This window comes from Silurus meridionalis, chromosome 3 (assembly GCF_014805685.1).
Source record: "Silurus meridionalis isolate SWU-2019-XX chromosome 3, ASM1480568v1, whole genome shotgun sequence".
Lineage (NCBI taxonomy): Eukaryota > Metazoa > Chordata > Actinopteri > Siluriformes > Siluridae > Silurus > Silurus meridionalis.
Genome location: NC_060886.1, coordinates 3,011,764 through 3,026,801, shown reverse-complemented (window position 1 = coordinate 3,026,801; position 15,038 = coordinate 3,011,764). Strand labels below are relative to the sequence as shown.

At 41.7% G+C, this 15,038-nt stretch overlaps 1 protein-coding gene across 1 annotated transcript in view; it reads left to right on the top strand.

Moving 5' to 3' along the window:
* The window catches only part of hibch (3-hydroxyisobutyryl-CoA hydrolase), a 48,619-nt gene that overhangs the window by 28,133 nt on the left and 5,448 nt on the right, over nucleotides 1–15,038 (top strand). Inside the window, exon 8 of the mRNA XM_046845272.1 lies at nucleotides 6,293–6,438. Within this exon, the coding sequence (XP_046701228.1) occupies nucleotides 6,293–6,438 (146 nt within the window). The remainder of the gene's footprint in view (nucleotides 1–6,292; nucleotides 6,439–15,038) is intronic.

Genomic DNA, 15,038 nt, shown 5'->3' with positions numbered 1-15,038 from the left:
GCTAAAGCTAGCGCTATGGATTCTTTTAGAGTTTTTATGCATGCGCACTACAAATAGTTTTTCCGGTACGGAGTTGGTAGCCACAGTGACACTGCGCTAACTCTAGTTCATTTTGTATACCTCTGGAATTGTTATGGTACGATACGTTGGGAGGATTTTATTTATTTATTTTTTATAATAGGTTTCAATAATAATCCAACATTTTATTTATTTCATTTATTTATAAAAAAATTTAAAACACTAGTATTTTTGGCTTAATTTTTTTTTTATTATTATTCATATATACCTTGATATAAAAAACCCTCAAATTGTATGAAAAAAATGGTGTATTTCGCAGGCTCGTGTTTTATCATACACTCTATGAGCAAAAGTATTGGGACACATTTTTTCCAGTTATATGTAGTTCTTCCCCAAACTGTTCCCTCAAAATTGGAGTCACACAATTGTGTGTGGGACGTCTTAAGATTTGGTAGCATGAAATGTTCCCTTCAATTGATCTAGGAGACCCAAAAACTTTTCCAGCATGACAATGTCCCTGTGCACAAAGCCAGCTTCTTGATGATATGCTGTACATTTGTTACAGTAGATGATCTTCTATAGAGCTCCAGCTTTTTTGGACACCTTACTTCTTCCCATGCACAAGGCATCGTCGTGCCTTTTTCAGCACGACCATGCCCTGTGCATTTTATTTTTGTTTTTGGCTCAAATAAAAGTGCATGCTTTTAAAGATAAAGACCTGGCAACCACAAAAGCCTCAACACATTACATTTCATAGTGATCATCTGAGTAATTGTAGCTAAACTCTCTCTAAATTTGACCCTTTTTCTTTCCATTTCCCGAACAGGATCAATTAAATCTGGTTTTCTTTGGCTAAAAGAGCTCAAATAAAACCGTGTCTCATGGGTTATAATAGCGGACCGTGTGGTGTAGGTGATGGTAAAGATGTCCTGAAATGCAGTAGGGTGCCGTATTGTCAGAAATCCGACCCGTCCTTAATGGAAGACAGCATTAGGTAATGAAATGGCCAAGGGTACAAGTCGGGCACCACTCTGTTTCATTTGCAGCTCATCTTACTCTGAAATCTCTCAATCCTCCTGGATTCCTCCTAAAAATCTGAGTCACAGTGTTCACCAGGGATGGGAAAATAATCAATGAATTCTGGATATAAGACCTAATAATGCATCACTTTGTGTTAATTATTTTATGTAATTGCATTATCAAAAAGTTTATTTACCACAATTTTACCTCCGTATCAACATATTGTAATGTCATTACAGGTGCTTAAGGAGATTACGGTACATTGTTCTGTAGTGTTCAGTAATGAGTAAAAGTTGCCAGTTCCATGTTACTTGAACGTGTGGGTTTAGGAGAAAACGGGTGGCGTTTTGGGGGTGAGCAAGAGATCTATAAATGAAGACATGAACGCTACAATATAATTCAGTTAGGCTTATTCCCTAATGCCTTCTTGTTTACTATACATGCTCACTACATAGGATATAACCTAATGGTGTTAAAGGGCCTACATAGTAGACTAGATTCTCTGTTTGGAAGACCATAATTATATAATTTAATATATTAGCCTATTAGTGTTTGAACCACTTTTTATTCCTTTTATTAGAGATGTGGTGAAAGAAAAGTGTGATCTAATGTGTATTTAAACGTGTGTTAACACCTAGGCTTTTGCGAGACACGCATATTCCTTTTGTTCCTATGCAACAAACTCTGCTTTGACCATCTTTAAATGTCCAGATGTTTTATTCTTTTTCAATCCAAAAACACACACTCTGCATCCAGGAAGTTCGTTTCTACAAAAGTTTCAGCTGAAATACTTGACGTTCATCCCAGAGCAGTTCAATAGGATTTGGGTGCGATGACTGGGCAGGTCGCTCCTTGATAGATATCAGTCCAGGATGGTCGTCTCGCACGCTGAAGTCTGTTCCAATGAGCCGTGGTCCAGACCGAACTGCATGGTGTTAAAGTATGGAATGGTTGCCATGTTGGTACCTTTCACTTTCCAGAATAAATCTCCAACCTTCCCTGCTGCAACACAATGTGTGAGTGTGGGGGTGAGGGGAGTCTGATCACATCTTCTCTGATGTTATACGTCTTACACAAGTTCTTCTGTTGGAAACAGAAATGTCACATTTGGACTTCACAGAACTTTTTTCCACACATTCACTGTCCAATTCCTGTGTTTTTGCTTTTTACCGAATTTGTTACATACAAAAGTAATTTAGTAATTATTAGTATTAGTAATTTATCATCACAGTGCTTTTGTTTTTTAGATAATTTGGTCAATAAAAACAAAAAATCCACTATCAGCCAATCAGATTTCATTGAGTATTATGTATAAAAGTAATTGTCATGAAACCTCCTATAGCTTCAGGTATACATTATCCTCCTATTGGAACCCTCAGAACGTCAAATGACACTAGATTTGATGAAAATGGAAAATGTTCGAATTGAATTCCAAAACCATAGGCCTTGAGCTCCCTGGTTGTTTTAGTGTCCAAATGATGTCAGAAGGATGGTCTGATTTAAAAGCTGATTTGTTGTTGTTGTTGTTGCTGCTGCTACTTCCAGACATTTACAGTCTACTGATAAGGTTGAGCTTATTTATTTTTTTTTTTAGATCAAACACAATCTCCAGACTTAGACCATTGGGATTGATTAGTAATTGCGGGAACATCCGATGCATGACCAGCGCAAACACAAACTAATCTGCGTTTTTATTAAATTACTTTTGCAGCCTGGAATTGGGTCAGACAGATTAATCCTCAGATGGTGGTGGGGGATGGGGGGTCACAATCTGTCATCTCTCCTGGCTTTAGTACTATCCAAGGAATTGTCTTTAAGCTGTCATGTACACTGTAGCAAAAGTATTGGGACACCTGCTTTTTTACAGTTGTATACTTAGGAAACCCAAATCTGTTCCAGCATGACAATACCCCTGTGCACAAAGCCAGCTCTATGAAGATATGCTTTATATGTGTGGGAAGATTTGGAAGATCTCCTGCTTTAGAGATCTGAACAGCTTTGGGATGAACCCCAGGCCTCCTTACCTACATCAGTGCACGACTTTACTAACTGTATGAAAAGTCTAAATAAATCTCCAAAACCACACAATCTAGTGGGGACATCTTCCAGAAGAGTGGAGGTTATTATAACAGCAAATTGGGTAGGTGTGGGATGAGATCTTGTGCCAACAAACTTTCGTTCATATTTCCGTGTATGATTGAAATGGAGTAAATGGTGTTTAATCTTCTTAAAAAAAAAAAAAGAAAAAAGAAAGAAAATCTATATATAACGATTTGTCCTCCATGACTTCACAGAATATTCTTGAAAATGGCAGGAAATTGAAACCATGCTCTCATATCACAGATGTAGCTTTTCATTAGTTGATAGGAACTCTCTCTCTCTCTCTCTCTCTCTCTCTCTCTCTCTCTCTGTGCGTGCAGTTTTCTTCAAAAGCTATAATTATAAGACTCTGTAGAAACTATCAGCTGTTGCTCGTGTTCACTTTATTCAACTCGATCGATTTGTCTCCCACAAAAGTACAAGATGCACTGTGAGGAGAGAGAGAGACAAACAGAAGAGGAAACGAATCCGGGAATAAACTCTGCGAAGGATTCAAGAGTGTTGTTTAATCTAGGCGTCGGCTATCTGGATTCGGTCCAGAGCTAATGGACGAGAGAGACTCTGCGGTCCTGTTTACTCGGAGAATAAACACCGGGTGCACGGAGACCACCTCAGAGCTTTGCCTGCCTTACGTTTGGATAAATAATAATAATTGAGATCGTACGGTTTATAAAAGTAAGGTGGAAGCCCCAAGATAGGCTTGAGATTTTTATTTCTCTTCCGCACTGTAGGATTTGGCAAATCCTAGACGAGATCCTGAATTCATTATGGTTTACGTGAGATAATAAAACGCCACGTCGTCACGTAAATTATTATGCGTTCTGACATATAAATAACTTATACAGATAAATCCATAGCAGGTACGGAACATGAGGCGACTGATCAAGGAATCTCAATATACAGTGCATCCGGAAAGTATTCACAGCATTTAACTTTTTCCACATTTTATGTAACAGCCTCATTCCAAAATGGATTTAATTTATTATTTTCCTCAAAATTCTACAAATTATACCCTATAATGTACAGAGACGTCCTCGATGAAAACCTCTATGAATGTCCTTGAGTGGCCCAGACTTGAACCTGATTGAACATCTCTGGAGATCTGAAAATGGCTGTGCACAGACGCTCCCCATCCAACCTGATGGAGCTCAAAAGGTTCTGCAAAGAAGAATTGGAGAAACTACTGAAAAGATAGGTGCCAAGATTGTAGCATCAAACTCCAAAAGACTTGAGGCTGTAATTGGTGCCAAAGAAGCTTCAACAAAGTACTGAGCAAAGGCTGTAAATACTTGTGTAATTTTTTTTCTTTTCTTCGTTTTTTTGGGGTTTATATATATATATATATATATATATATATATATATATATATATATATATATATATATATATATATATATATATATAATTTGCAAAGATTTTCAAACAAACTTTTTCCATGTTGTCATGTTATGGGGCATTGTTTTTAACATTTTTTTTTAAGGATATTAATGAATAAAGAACATTTTGGTATAAGGCTGTAACATTAAAAAAGTGGGGGGGAAAAGTGAAGCGCTGTAAATACTTTCCGGGTGCACTGTAAATTCTATTGATTGCAGTACCAGGTCCTGCATTTCGCACCTAGGCCTTCAGTGGTGCAGCAATCCAACTCTTAATACCATCATTATAACGGTATGACTATTTAAAAATCAATAAATCAGTATTATAGAGAGACGCAGTAGAACAGAGCGCTGCATCACACACAGGATCTCATACAGTAAAAATTATTTTTTACTGTAAAAATAATTTTTAGTTTGCTACGTATGCGGTTCGCGAGCTCCGACTAGTGCGCCCTCTGACCATCCGAACAAAGGACATGTAAATGACACTATTATGGCCCTGCATTCAGCAACTTGAAATCTGATTTCTTAGAGCAACAACTTTATTCCCATGTACTTTATGCTGCAGGGGTCCACAATGTTGATTCTTAAGGTCTCATGGCAGATTAGTTCGACCCAGTCAACACGCGTTGTGACGGCTGAAATCTGTTCAGATAAAAACTCTAACGTTATAGACACACTGTGACACAGCCGAGTGAATCGCTATGAAATAAAGAGAATAGACTTTTGGATATAATATGACACATGTTCATGAACAAAAAAATATAAAAATGTAAGTCAGTGATTCTGATCGAGTTGAGACCAGCAGGAGGAGGCTTTGCTGGCACTAACGTCCTGCCACTGGTTGAATTGTATTGTAAAATAAATTAGACTTCCATTTCAGTGGTCTAAGTTCTACAGCTTTCACTGTATTAAGGCAGTTTGCCATCTTTATATCTGTTCTGAACAGCAGAGCTCGGCTTATAACCATGGGAACAACCAGCTAAGTAAAGCTTGTCCTTGGGCGTTAAGCACTGTGCCATTAAAGCCAAGTATTAATGTACCTAACAAATATAGGAGACAGATTTATGAGACCGAGCACCAAAGCAGCATAGACAAAGCATAGTTTTTCCGGGGAGTCTCCCATATTCCACACCTATCTCCCACCTCCCTCCAGTTTTATCTCTCCTGGGAAAAATTCCCTCAATTTTGTCTAGTTGCAAGATCTTGTATAAATGCATTCACCTCGAACAATTGCCACAACAACAATCGCCAACCCATTTGTGACCTCAAACTGGCGGCCTACAACCCTGCTGCACTCTTGATACTGCATCTACGCAGGTAGTAGATGCAATAAATTGAATCAAGCATCAGCGGGAGAAATGGAAGGAGAAGAGTCAGGTGGTGTCCCCGTTGAAAGAAAATTTGTGTTTGTTGTTAAAATAAAAAGAAATAAAAAGAAAAATTAGTCGCATTATTATTCTTTTTTACACCAGCACCAACTGTTTAGATTTAGATGCGGAATGGTTTGTTCAAAAATACATGTCAGCAATAAAAAAGACGTGGGGACAAAATTTGCTTGTCTCTTGATGGTCCTATTGGCTTCTGTACTTTACTAAGCGGCCAGAGGGCAGAAAGTGCTTGGCCCCATAATTGCGTAAATTAAACCTTTGCTTCCCAACAATCTTGAAACAATTAAAAGCTGAGATCAGACTTTATATTTAACACATTCTCCGACCAGTTCCATTAAAAATAAACAACCTCGATCTCTGTGTTCTCTCTCTGATTGGTCGTTGCAGGATTATTCCCCGATGTCGGCGGGGGCTACTTCCTGCCAAGGCTGCAGGGAAAGCTGGGACTCTTCCTCGCCCTGACAGGGTTTCGGCTGAAAGGTCGAGACGTGCAGAGGTCAGGAGTCGCCACACACTTCGTCCAGTCAGAGAAGGTATGATCTTGATCAAAGTTGATCAGAAATGTATCCAGCATCAGCGTTTTAACTTTCGAACAATTTCCTAAAGGACAGATGAAGAGTAGGCAGAGTTAATGAGTCAGCATTTTCTTAGCCAATCAGCAGGGAGTGGGCGGAGCTGCCGACAGCAGCAGAGTCCTGGCACCGAAACCCAGTCCACATACCCGGGATGCCAGTGTTAATGCTGACTCTCTGGCACCTCCACAGAGAGACAGCGCGGTGTGTAGGACAACGCCTACGTCCAGGCCAAGGACGGGGAACTATCAGGACACGAAGTACCGAGCGAGATAAAAATATCAACTTAGGGTTCATATCATCAAGACTTCAAACAGTCCTGCTACATTTACAGAATAAGAATTTGAGAAAGTTAGTTAGGAAACGATGTCCACTTGTCACCTCTTTGCTCATTTATCACCCACAAGCTGCGGATCATGAGGAATCTCCGTATAACCACCAGGGGTGTGCTCATGACTTCACTAGAATCAGAATCAGAATCTTTTTTGTATCACGTAATGCACGTACAAGGAATTTGTCATGGTGTTGGTGATATAAAAATATGAAAGAAAAAAAACATTTAACATGTGCTGCCTTTATCTTCCAGTTCAACGTGCTCTTATATAAGCAGCAAGCTGTTAAATTCGCTTCTATTTCACCTCATTTATCAGTGTTTTTCTCAGTGGTTTATGATAAGTAAATGTAATTCTTTACTGTACTTAAGCAGCTTTTTCACGTATCTGTACTTTACTGAAGTATTTTTATTCAGGGAGACTTTTACTGTAACGTCACTACATTTCAAAATCAAATATTTGACTTTTTACTCAACTACATTTTGCGAAATCAGTCGTTTCTTTTTATTTACGAGGATAAAAACGTAACTGGTGAAACACGCAGCGAGTCACCAATCAGGGTCGAGCGCACGCTCTGTTTTACACGTGTTCTGATCGGCGCTCGGTGTATCTACTGATCACCAACAAACAGTTCAGCATCAGTTCAACATCAAGCAGAACATTTAGAGAGGAATAAATGATGAAGAAACTCCAGACTCGAACTCACCACAACACACGTGACCTCATTTACACGTGTTTTTTTGAAGTAGTTATAAAGAAGGTTTTGTGTTCATGATAAATGTAATAGAAATCAATCAGTGTTTGAGTCATTAATATCATTCTATCAATAGATCAGTGTGCTGAGAGTCACATTCGAGTCTTTCCACATAAACTGAGTTGATTAGGTAAAGAGTCTTGTGATAAAAATGATAATAGGAACATTAAAGTTATAATAAATCATAGTACTTTGGATACTTAAGTACATTTGAAAGGTAAGTAATATTTTATTGAGTGTATCTCTAACTCAACTACATGGTTTGTGTACTTTGTCCACCATGTTTTTTTTTTGTTTGTTTTTTTACATGTTGTGTAAATTTTCCCAGGAGGGGGCAATATTTATAATGCATATTTTTCAAATATAAAAATAATTGTATATTTGATGGGTTGATGAAAATGGTTTCATATTTTGTATCAAAATACATTCGTTTTGTATTGTAGTTTTAAAACACTTTGTAAGAAGTTCTACATGATTGGTGCCCACTCAGTATTTTGCCCAGAAGGTGTTGAAGGTAAGAAACATGCAGGCTGCCAGCTTTCAAATAGGCGTCCAATGAATGATGGCTGTTTAGTAGGATCATGATTTAGCACCCCATTGCATGAACGACTGCCTGACACATATTTATATATAATAATCAAATGATTCATTAGTGAAAAACTAGTTGATATGAATGCAGGTGCCATCAGTCGTCTTCTTATGATTGACTTGTTTGAGTCGGTGTTGCTGATGTGAAGTCGTCCTTCGTTACCAAACACCTTTCTTTCGGCTTCTCCCATTAGAGGTCGCCACAGCGGATCATCCGTGATCGTGATCCGCTGGATGCCCTTCCTAATGCAACCCTCCCTATTTATCCTGGCTTGGGACCGGCATTAAGAGTGCACTGGCTTGTGCAACCCTAATGGCTGGGTTCTGGAATCGAACCTGGGCCACGGCGGTGAAAGCGCCGAATCCGGACCACCAGGGATTTCTTTACCAAACACCAAATAACTAAATTAGCATACAGTTATGATTCATTCACAAACTGTTCAACATTAAACTGTTCATCACTTTAAAACTGACCTTCATCTTTGAGATCACAGGGATATTGTATGTGAATATTTGATCTGTTAACTGGTTTCATACATTAGATTTATTGCGTGGCTCAACCAGAGAAAAGCTGTTGCTATTAAACATTGTTTACTTGATAAACAAACAGTGTAATGGTGAATAAACAGGTCAAATAGAGTGATTGTTAAGGTGTTTGGTATTTTATTTTTAAATAGATTTTGATGCATCTTTGCTCAACCCTGTGCATAAGTATAGATGGGTGTGTTGCCATTAAGGCAAAATGTTAAGGACTTTTATTTTGATACGATGTAGACCTGGAGTTCGGGGTTAGAGGTTATTTCCTGTATAGAAGAAAGGAAGCTGACAGTATGTGTGCACTTGTAATCCATCTGTTGTTAGCACTAGAAGCAATGTCGTAAGTACAAAATTCATTATGTTAATAAGTTAATGTTACAATACTGTTTAAAAAGAAAAGACCAAACATAGTTACAGTGTTTATTTACATGTAGATACAGGTATATTTCATTAGACAAGATTTGTTAAAACATTCGAACCTTTTTCCTTTGTTACAGTTTTCAGTCTGTCATGTAAGATGATGTTGAAAGCCACAGTAAACAGCAAGAAATCGCTCACTACGACTTGTCGTCATTTTGCATCAGAGTTAGCTGGCTGTATAGCTACAGTTGCTACACTGCAGTGAGGACAGCACAGTGAAAAGACAGAGAAGTTAGTGTTGAACATCGTGACAAGATGGAAGGAAAACGTGCTAAGTCTTCTGTAGCAAGTGGAAGTTCTCACTCATCTGCGTCATCAAGCCGTGCAGTAATCCGTGCATCGGGCCAAAGCAGCAGCTGCTAAAGTACGTGCTGAATATGCAGAAAGAGAGGCTAAAGCTAAAATAGAAAAGGCAGCTAAAGAAGCTGAATCACAGTTGGAGAAAGTAAAAAGAGAGACTGAGCTTGAGACACTAGCCATGTGTCGTGAAGCAGCGGCTGCTGAGGCTGAAGCAGCCGTTTGGGAATCGGCTGAGACAGTTGCGAAGTGTATTCTGTTGGATGCAACGAGCGCTTCAGGAGAAGATAAAATGGAGCGGACAAGCGAATCGTCCAAACTCATTTTGGCCCCACTAGCTCCACAAAGGGAGCAGCTACGAAGGCTTGCTCACAGGCTTTTCAGCCTGCTGCGGATGGCACTCTCATTTTCAGTCCGAACAATCCCTTCTCTCCATACCCGCAGGTCCATGTTCCTTTACATGAGCCACGACAGGTTAATAACATAGGAAATGTGAATATATCAGAGGATGTTCTAGACGATACTTATGTTCCACCAGCAGTCAAACTGTCATACGGTGAGACTTTAACTGACAGAGAGGATGCTCAGGTCGATTCAAAGAAGTTTCATACTGACTTGAATATTTCTGCTCTGTGCTATTACCCCCAACTAAAACCCGACCAGGGCGTGTCTGCAACTGAACATCTTGCGCAATATTTAGCTCGACGTGACCTGGTGAGCGCAAGCTTGTATGAGTTTGACGATAAACCGGAAAATTATCGTGCTTGGCAGTCTTCATATAAAAATGCTACACAAGGGCTGGCTCTCACTGCGACTGAGGAGCTAGACTTAATGACTCGATGGCTTGGCAAAGAATCCAGCAACCAAGTGAAACGCCTGCGTTCAGTGCATGTAGCAAGTCCAGACATAGCACTCAGAAAAGCCTGGGAACGTCTTCAGGAATGCTACGCAGCACCAGAGGTAGTTGAAAAAGCCCTCTTCACTCGACTCGATAAGTTCCCTAAAGTTTCGCAAAGGAAAATCTGAAGTTAAGGGAGCTAGCAGATCTGCTGATGGAAGTGCAGTGTGCTAAGGAAGACGGCTACTTTCCAGGTTTGTCCTACCTTGATACTGCACGAGGCATTGAACCTATAGTGGCCAAACTGCCTTATGGACTTCAAGAAAAATGGATCTCATGGGTTCAAAGTATAAAGAAGAAAATGGAGGACGGTTTCCACCATTTGAATTCTTTACCAGATTCATCTGCTATGAGGCAAAGAAAAGGAATGATCCCAGTTTTGCCTTTTTAAATGCTAGTGGATCTTCTGTAAAGGTTGAAAGTCCCTATCTTAAAAGCACCAAGAACCCCATTGCAGTTCATAAGACCAATTTCTCCCCAGCAGAGTCAAGCACTTCCAGTGATCCAAATAAGAGCTGCCCAATACATGCAAAGCCACATCCACTGAAGAAGTGCAAAGCCTTTAGAGCAAAAGACCTTCAAGACAGGAAAGCCTTTCTGAAAGAGAGAGGATTCTGCTTTAAGTGCTGTGGCTCAAATAGTCATGTGGCGAAGGACTGCACTGCAGTAGTGAAATGTTCTGAGTGTGACAGCACCAATCATGTCTCCGCTATGCATCCGGGCCCTCCACCGCAGACCACAGCTCCTGTAACCTCATCGCAGAATGGCGGGAGGAGAAGAGGGTAACAACAGTAGGGAAGTCGTCAGTTCAAGCTGTACTGAAGTATGTGGTGCAGGACAAGTTGGGAGGTCATGTTCCAAGATATGCCTAGCAAAGGTGTATCACAAGGGCTCTCCAGATAAAGCCATCAAGGCATATATCGCTTTAGATGACCAAAGCAACCGGTCATTGGCGGCGTCTAGTTTCTTTGACCTTTTCAACGCTTCAGAGTAAGCCATATCCTTACTTATTGAGAACGTGTTCCGCACAGAGGAAACATTTGGCAGAAGGGCTGAAGATTTTATGGTCAAAGCACTTGATGGGAAAGTGACAATCCCTCTCCCCCCACTTATTGAATGTAATGACTTACCTGACAACCGGGCTGAAATTCCCACGCTGAACGCCGCTCTTCATCAACCTCACCTCGTCAAAGTAGCAGAACACATTCCCGAGTTGGACCCCACTGCGGAGATCCTCCTGCTGCTTGGTAGAGACGTAATTAGAGTGCACAAGGTAAGGGAACAAGTAAATGGCCCTCCCAACGCCCCTTTTGCTCAACGTCTTGACCTAGGTTGGGTGTTGATTGGAGAGGTCTGCCTAGGAAATGCGCACAAGCCAAATGTCAGCACTTACAGGACAACAGTGCATGATTGTCAACGGCCTCGCTCCTCCAACCATGCACAAGTTTTATGCATGTCAGTGATGAACTTCATGGCAAAGAGCCCAGGAAGAGTGTCTTAGGGCTCAGCAGGGCTAAAGAAGACAGGCTGGGTAAAAATGTATTTGACCGCACCGAACAGGACAACAAGCTGGCACCATCAATTGAGGATGAGACTTTCTTGAACATAATGGACAAAGAAGTCTACAGAAATGATTCAAACAATTGGGTCGCTCCACTACCGTTCAGGCAGCCTAGAGAACGGTTGCCCAACAACCGCAGCCAAGCACTCAAACGATTCGAATCACTTCAATGCAATTTGAGAAGAAAGCCGGAGATGGAACAGCAATATGTGGCATTCATGGGAAAACTGCTGGAAAATGATCATGCTGAGGTGGCACCAGGACTAAGGGAAGACGAAGAGTGTTGGTACTTACCAAGCTTTGCAGTATTTCACCCACAAAAACCAGGTCAAATCAGGGTGGTGTTTGATTCGAGTGCCCAACACTCCGGAATCTCCTTAAATAATGTCCTATTGACTGGCCCTGATCTTAACAACTCCCTTCTGGGAGTACTCATGCGGTTCGAAGGAAAAGGTGGCTGTTATGGCAGACATACAGCAGATGTTTTACTGCTTCCTCGTAGAAGAAAAACACAGGAACTATTTGAGATTTTTATGGTTCAAGAACAATGATGTAACAAGTGAAGTCGTAGACTACAGGATGAAGGTCCACGTGTTCGGGAACAGCCCGTCTCCAGCAGTGGCAATTTATGGGCTTAGAAGGGCTGTCAGAAAGGGTGCACAAAGATATGGACAAGACACAGTCAACTTTGTTGAACGTCACTTTTATGTTGATGACGGTCTTTGTTCTGTCCCTACTGATGCTGAAGCCATTGACTTGTTGCGTAGGACTCAGGCTTCACTTGCTGAGTCGAACCTCAGGCTCCACAAGTTTGCATCAAATAGTCCGGCAGTCTTGGCAGCTTTCCCAAGTGAGGACTGTGTGGCAGCTGGAAAAGAGGTAGACCTCTGTGGGAAGGAGTCACCCATCCAACGCAGCTTAGGCCTCCTGTGGGAGGTAGCTACGGACACATTCACCTTTTCTGTGTCAGTTGATGTAAAACCGTTTACCGTCGTGGAGTTCTCTCCATGGTGAACAGTGTTTTTGATCCCTTGGGTTTTTTGGCTCCTGTTGTAATCCAAGGCAGAGCCCTTCTCAGAGAGCTGAATTCTGAGGCTTCAGAGTGGGACACTCCGTTACCTGAAGAGAAATTAGGCAAGTGGGAGGCTTGGCGAAACTCACTTCAAGAGTTGAAGCACTTCCATATTTCAAGGATGTACACAGGCCTCTCTCTAACCAAGGCCGAACGCATAGAACTCTGTGTGTTCTGTGATGCTTCTACTATGGCCATTGGGGCTGTAGCCTATTTGAAGACCATCCAAGAAGACATTGTTGACATTGGATTTGTCATGGGGAAGTCTAAACTTGCTCCTCAATCAGAGCCAACCATACCGAGACTTGAACTATGTGCTGCGGTTTTGGCTGTGGAAGTGGCTGAACTGATTCAGGATGAACTGGACTTGAAGCTAGATTCCATTAAGTTTTACACTGATAGCAGAGTGGTCCTTGGATACATTCATAACCAATCCAGACGGTTTTATGTATATGTCCACAATCGAGTCCAGCGTATTCGCCAGACCACAAATCCTGAACAGTGGCAATACGCACGCACAGAGGACAATCCAGCTGACATTGCGTCAAGGTCTGTTCCAGCATCACGTCTCACACAAACAATGTGGTTCAGTGGACCTACCTTTTTGCGTAAGCTTTCCAGTCAACCAGAGCCTACTCAGTCATTCAGTTTAGTCTCACCAGAATTGGATGCGGAGATTCGTCCGGATGTGAAGAGTTATGCCACCCAGCTACAAAAGAAAGGTCTCAGCATAGAGCGTTTTGAGAGGTTCTCCACCTTTAACACTCTCCAGCGAGCTGTGGCATTCTTAATTCATGTTGCAAGATCTTACAAGTCCCCTAACATGATGGACAAGTGTAGAGGATGGCATAAATGTGAGCTGCCTCGCTCTCCGGATGAGCTTTCCCAAGCCAGAGAAGTCATCATTAGAGCCGTTCAGAGAAAAGCATTTGGAAAGGAATTTGAAACTCTAGAAAGAGACAAGCCAATTCCTATAAACAGCTGTCTACGTCGTCTCAACCCTATCTTGCAGAATGACCTCATCTGTATCGGAGGCCGCCTGAAAAACGCAGACGTAGAGGTTGACCAAAAGAACCCTGTAATTCTCCCAAAGGACAACCATGTTTCCTTGCTGCTCATCAGACATCATCATACCCAAGTAAAACATCAGGGTCGCCATTTAACAGAAGGCGCTGTGAGAGCTGCAGGACTCTGGATTTTGGGAGGTAAAAGGCTCATTAACTCAACTCTTCACAAATGCGTGACCTGTCGTAGACTCAGAGGACGGATGCAGGAGCAACTAATGGCAGATTTGCCACCGGAGCGTCTCAAGGCCTGCCCTCCCTTCACGTATGTGGGGCTAGATGTCTTCGGACCATGGCACATCACTACCAGACGTACAAGAGGAGTTCAGCCTGAGAGCAAGAGGTGGGCCATATTATTCTGTTGTATGAGCTCCAGGGCGGTTCACATTGAGGTGATTGCCTCAATGGACACTTCAAGCTGTATCAATGCCTTAAGGCGTTTCTTCGCCATAAGAGGACCAGCCAAACAACTACGGTCAGATTGTGGCACGAATTTCATAGGGGCCTGCAGAGAACTCGGGATGAGCGCAGACCAACCAGACACCGCTGTACAGAGGTACCTACACCAGCAAGGATGCTCCTGGGTGTTTAACCCACCACATGCTTCGCACATGGGTGGTTCATGGGAACGCCTCATTGGAGTGGCTCAAGGATCCTGGAGTCAATGCTTCTTGAAAATGGCACTCGCCTGACCCATGAAGTCTTGTGCACACTAATGGCGGAGGTGGCAGCAATTATGAATGCAAGGCCTCTGGTTCCAGTTTCAAATGATCCAGAGGATCCATTCATTCTCACACCATCTATGTTGTTAACTCAGAAAGTCAGTACTCCACCTCCTCCAGGAGACTTTACGGACAGAGACCTCCTAACTAAGCAGTGGAGACAAGTACAAGCCTTGTCAAACATGTTCTGGCGCCGTTGGAGACAAGTGTACTTGTCAACTTTACAAGGCCGGAAGAAATGGACCAAGTCCCACCAAAATCTGCAAGAAGGAGATGTCGTCCTCCTCAAGGACAACCTAGTTGTCCGCAACAACTG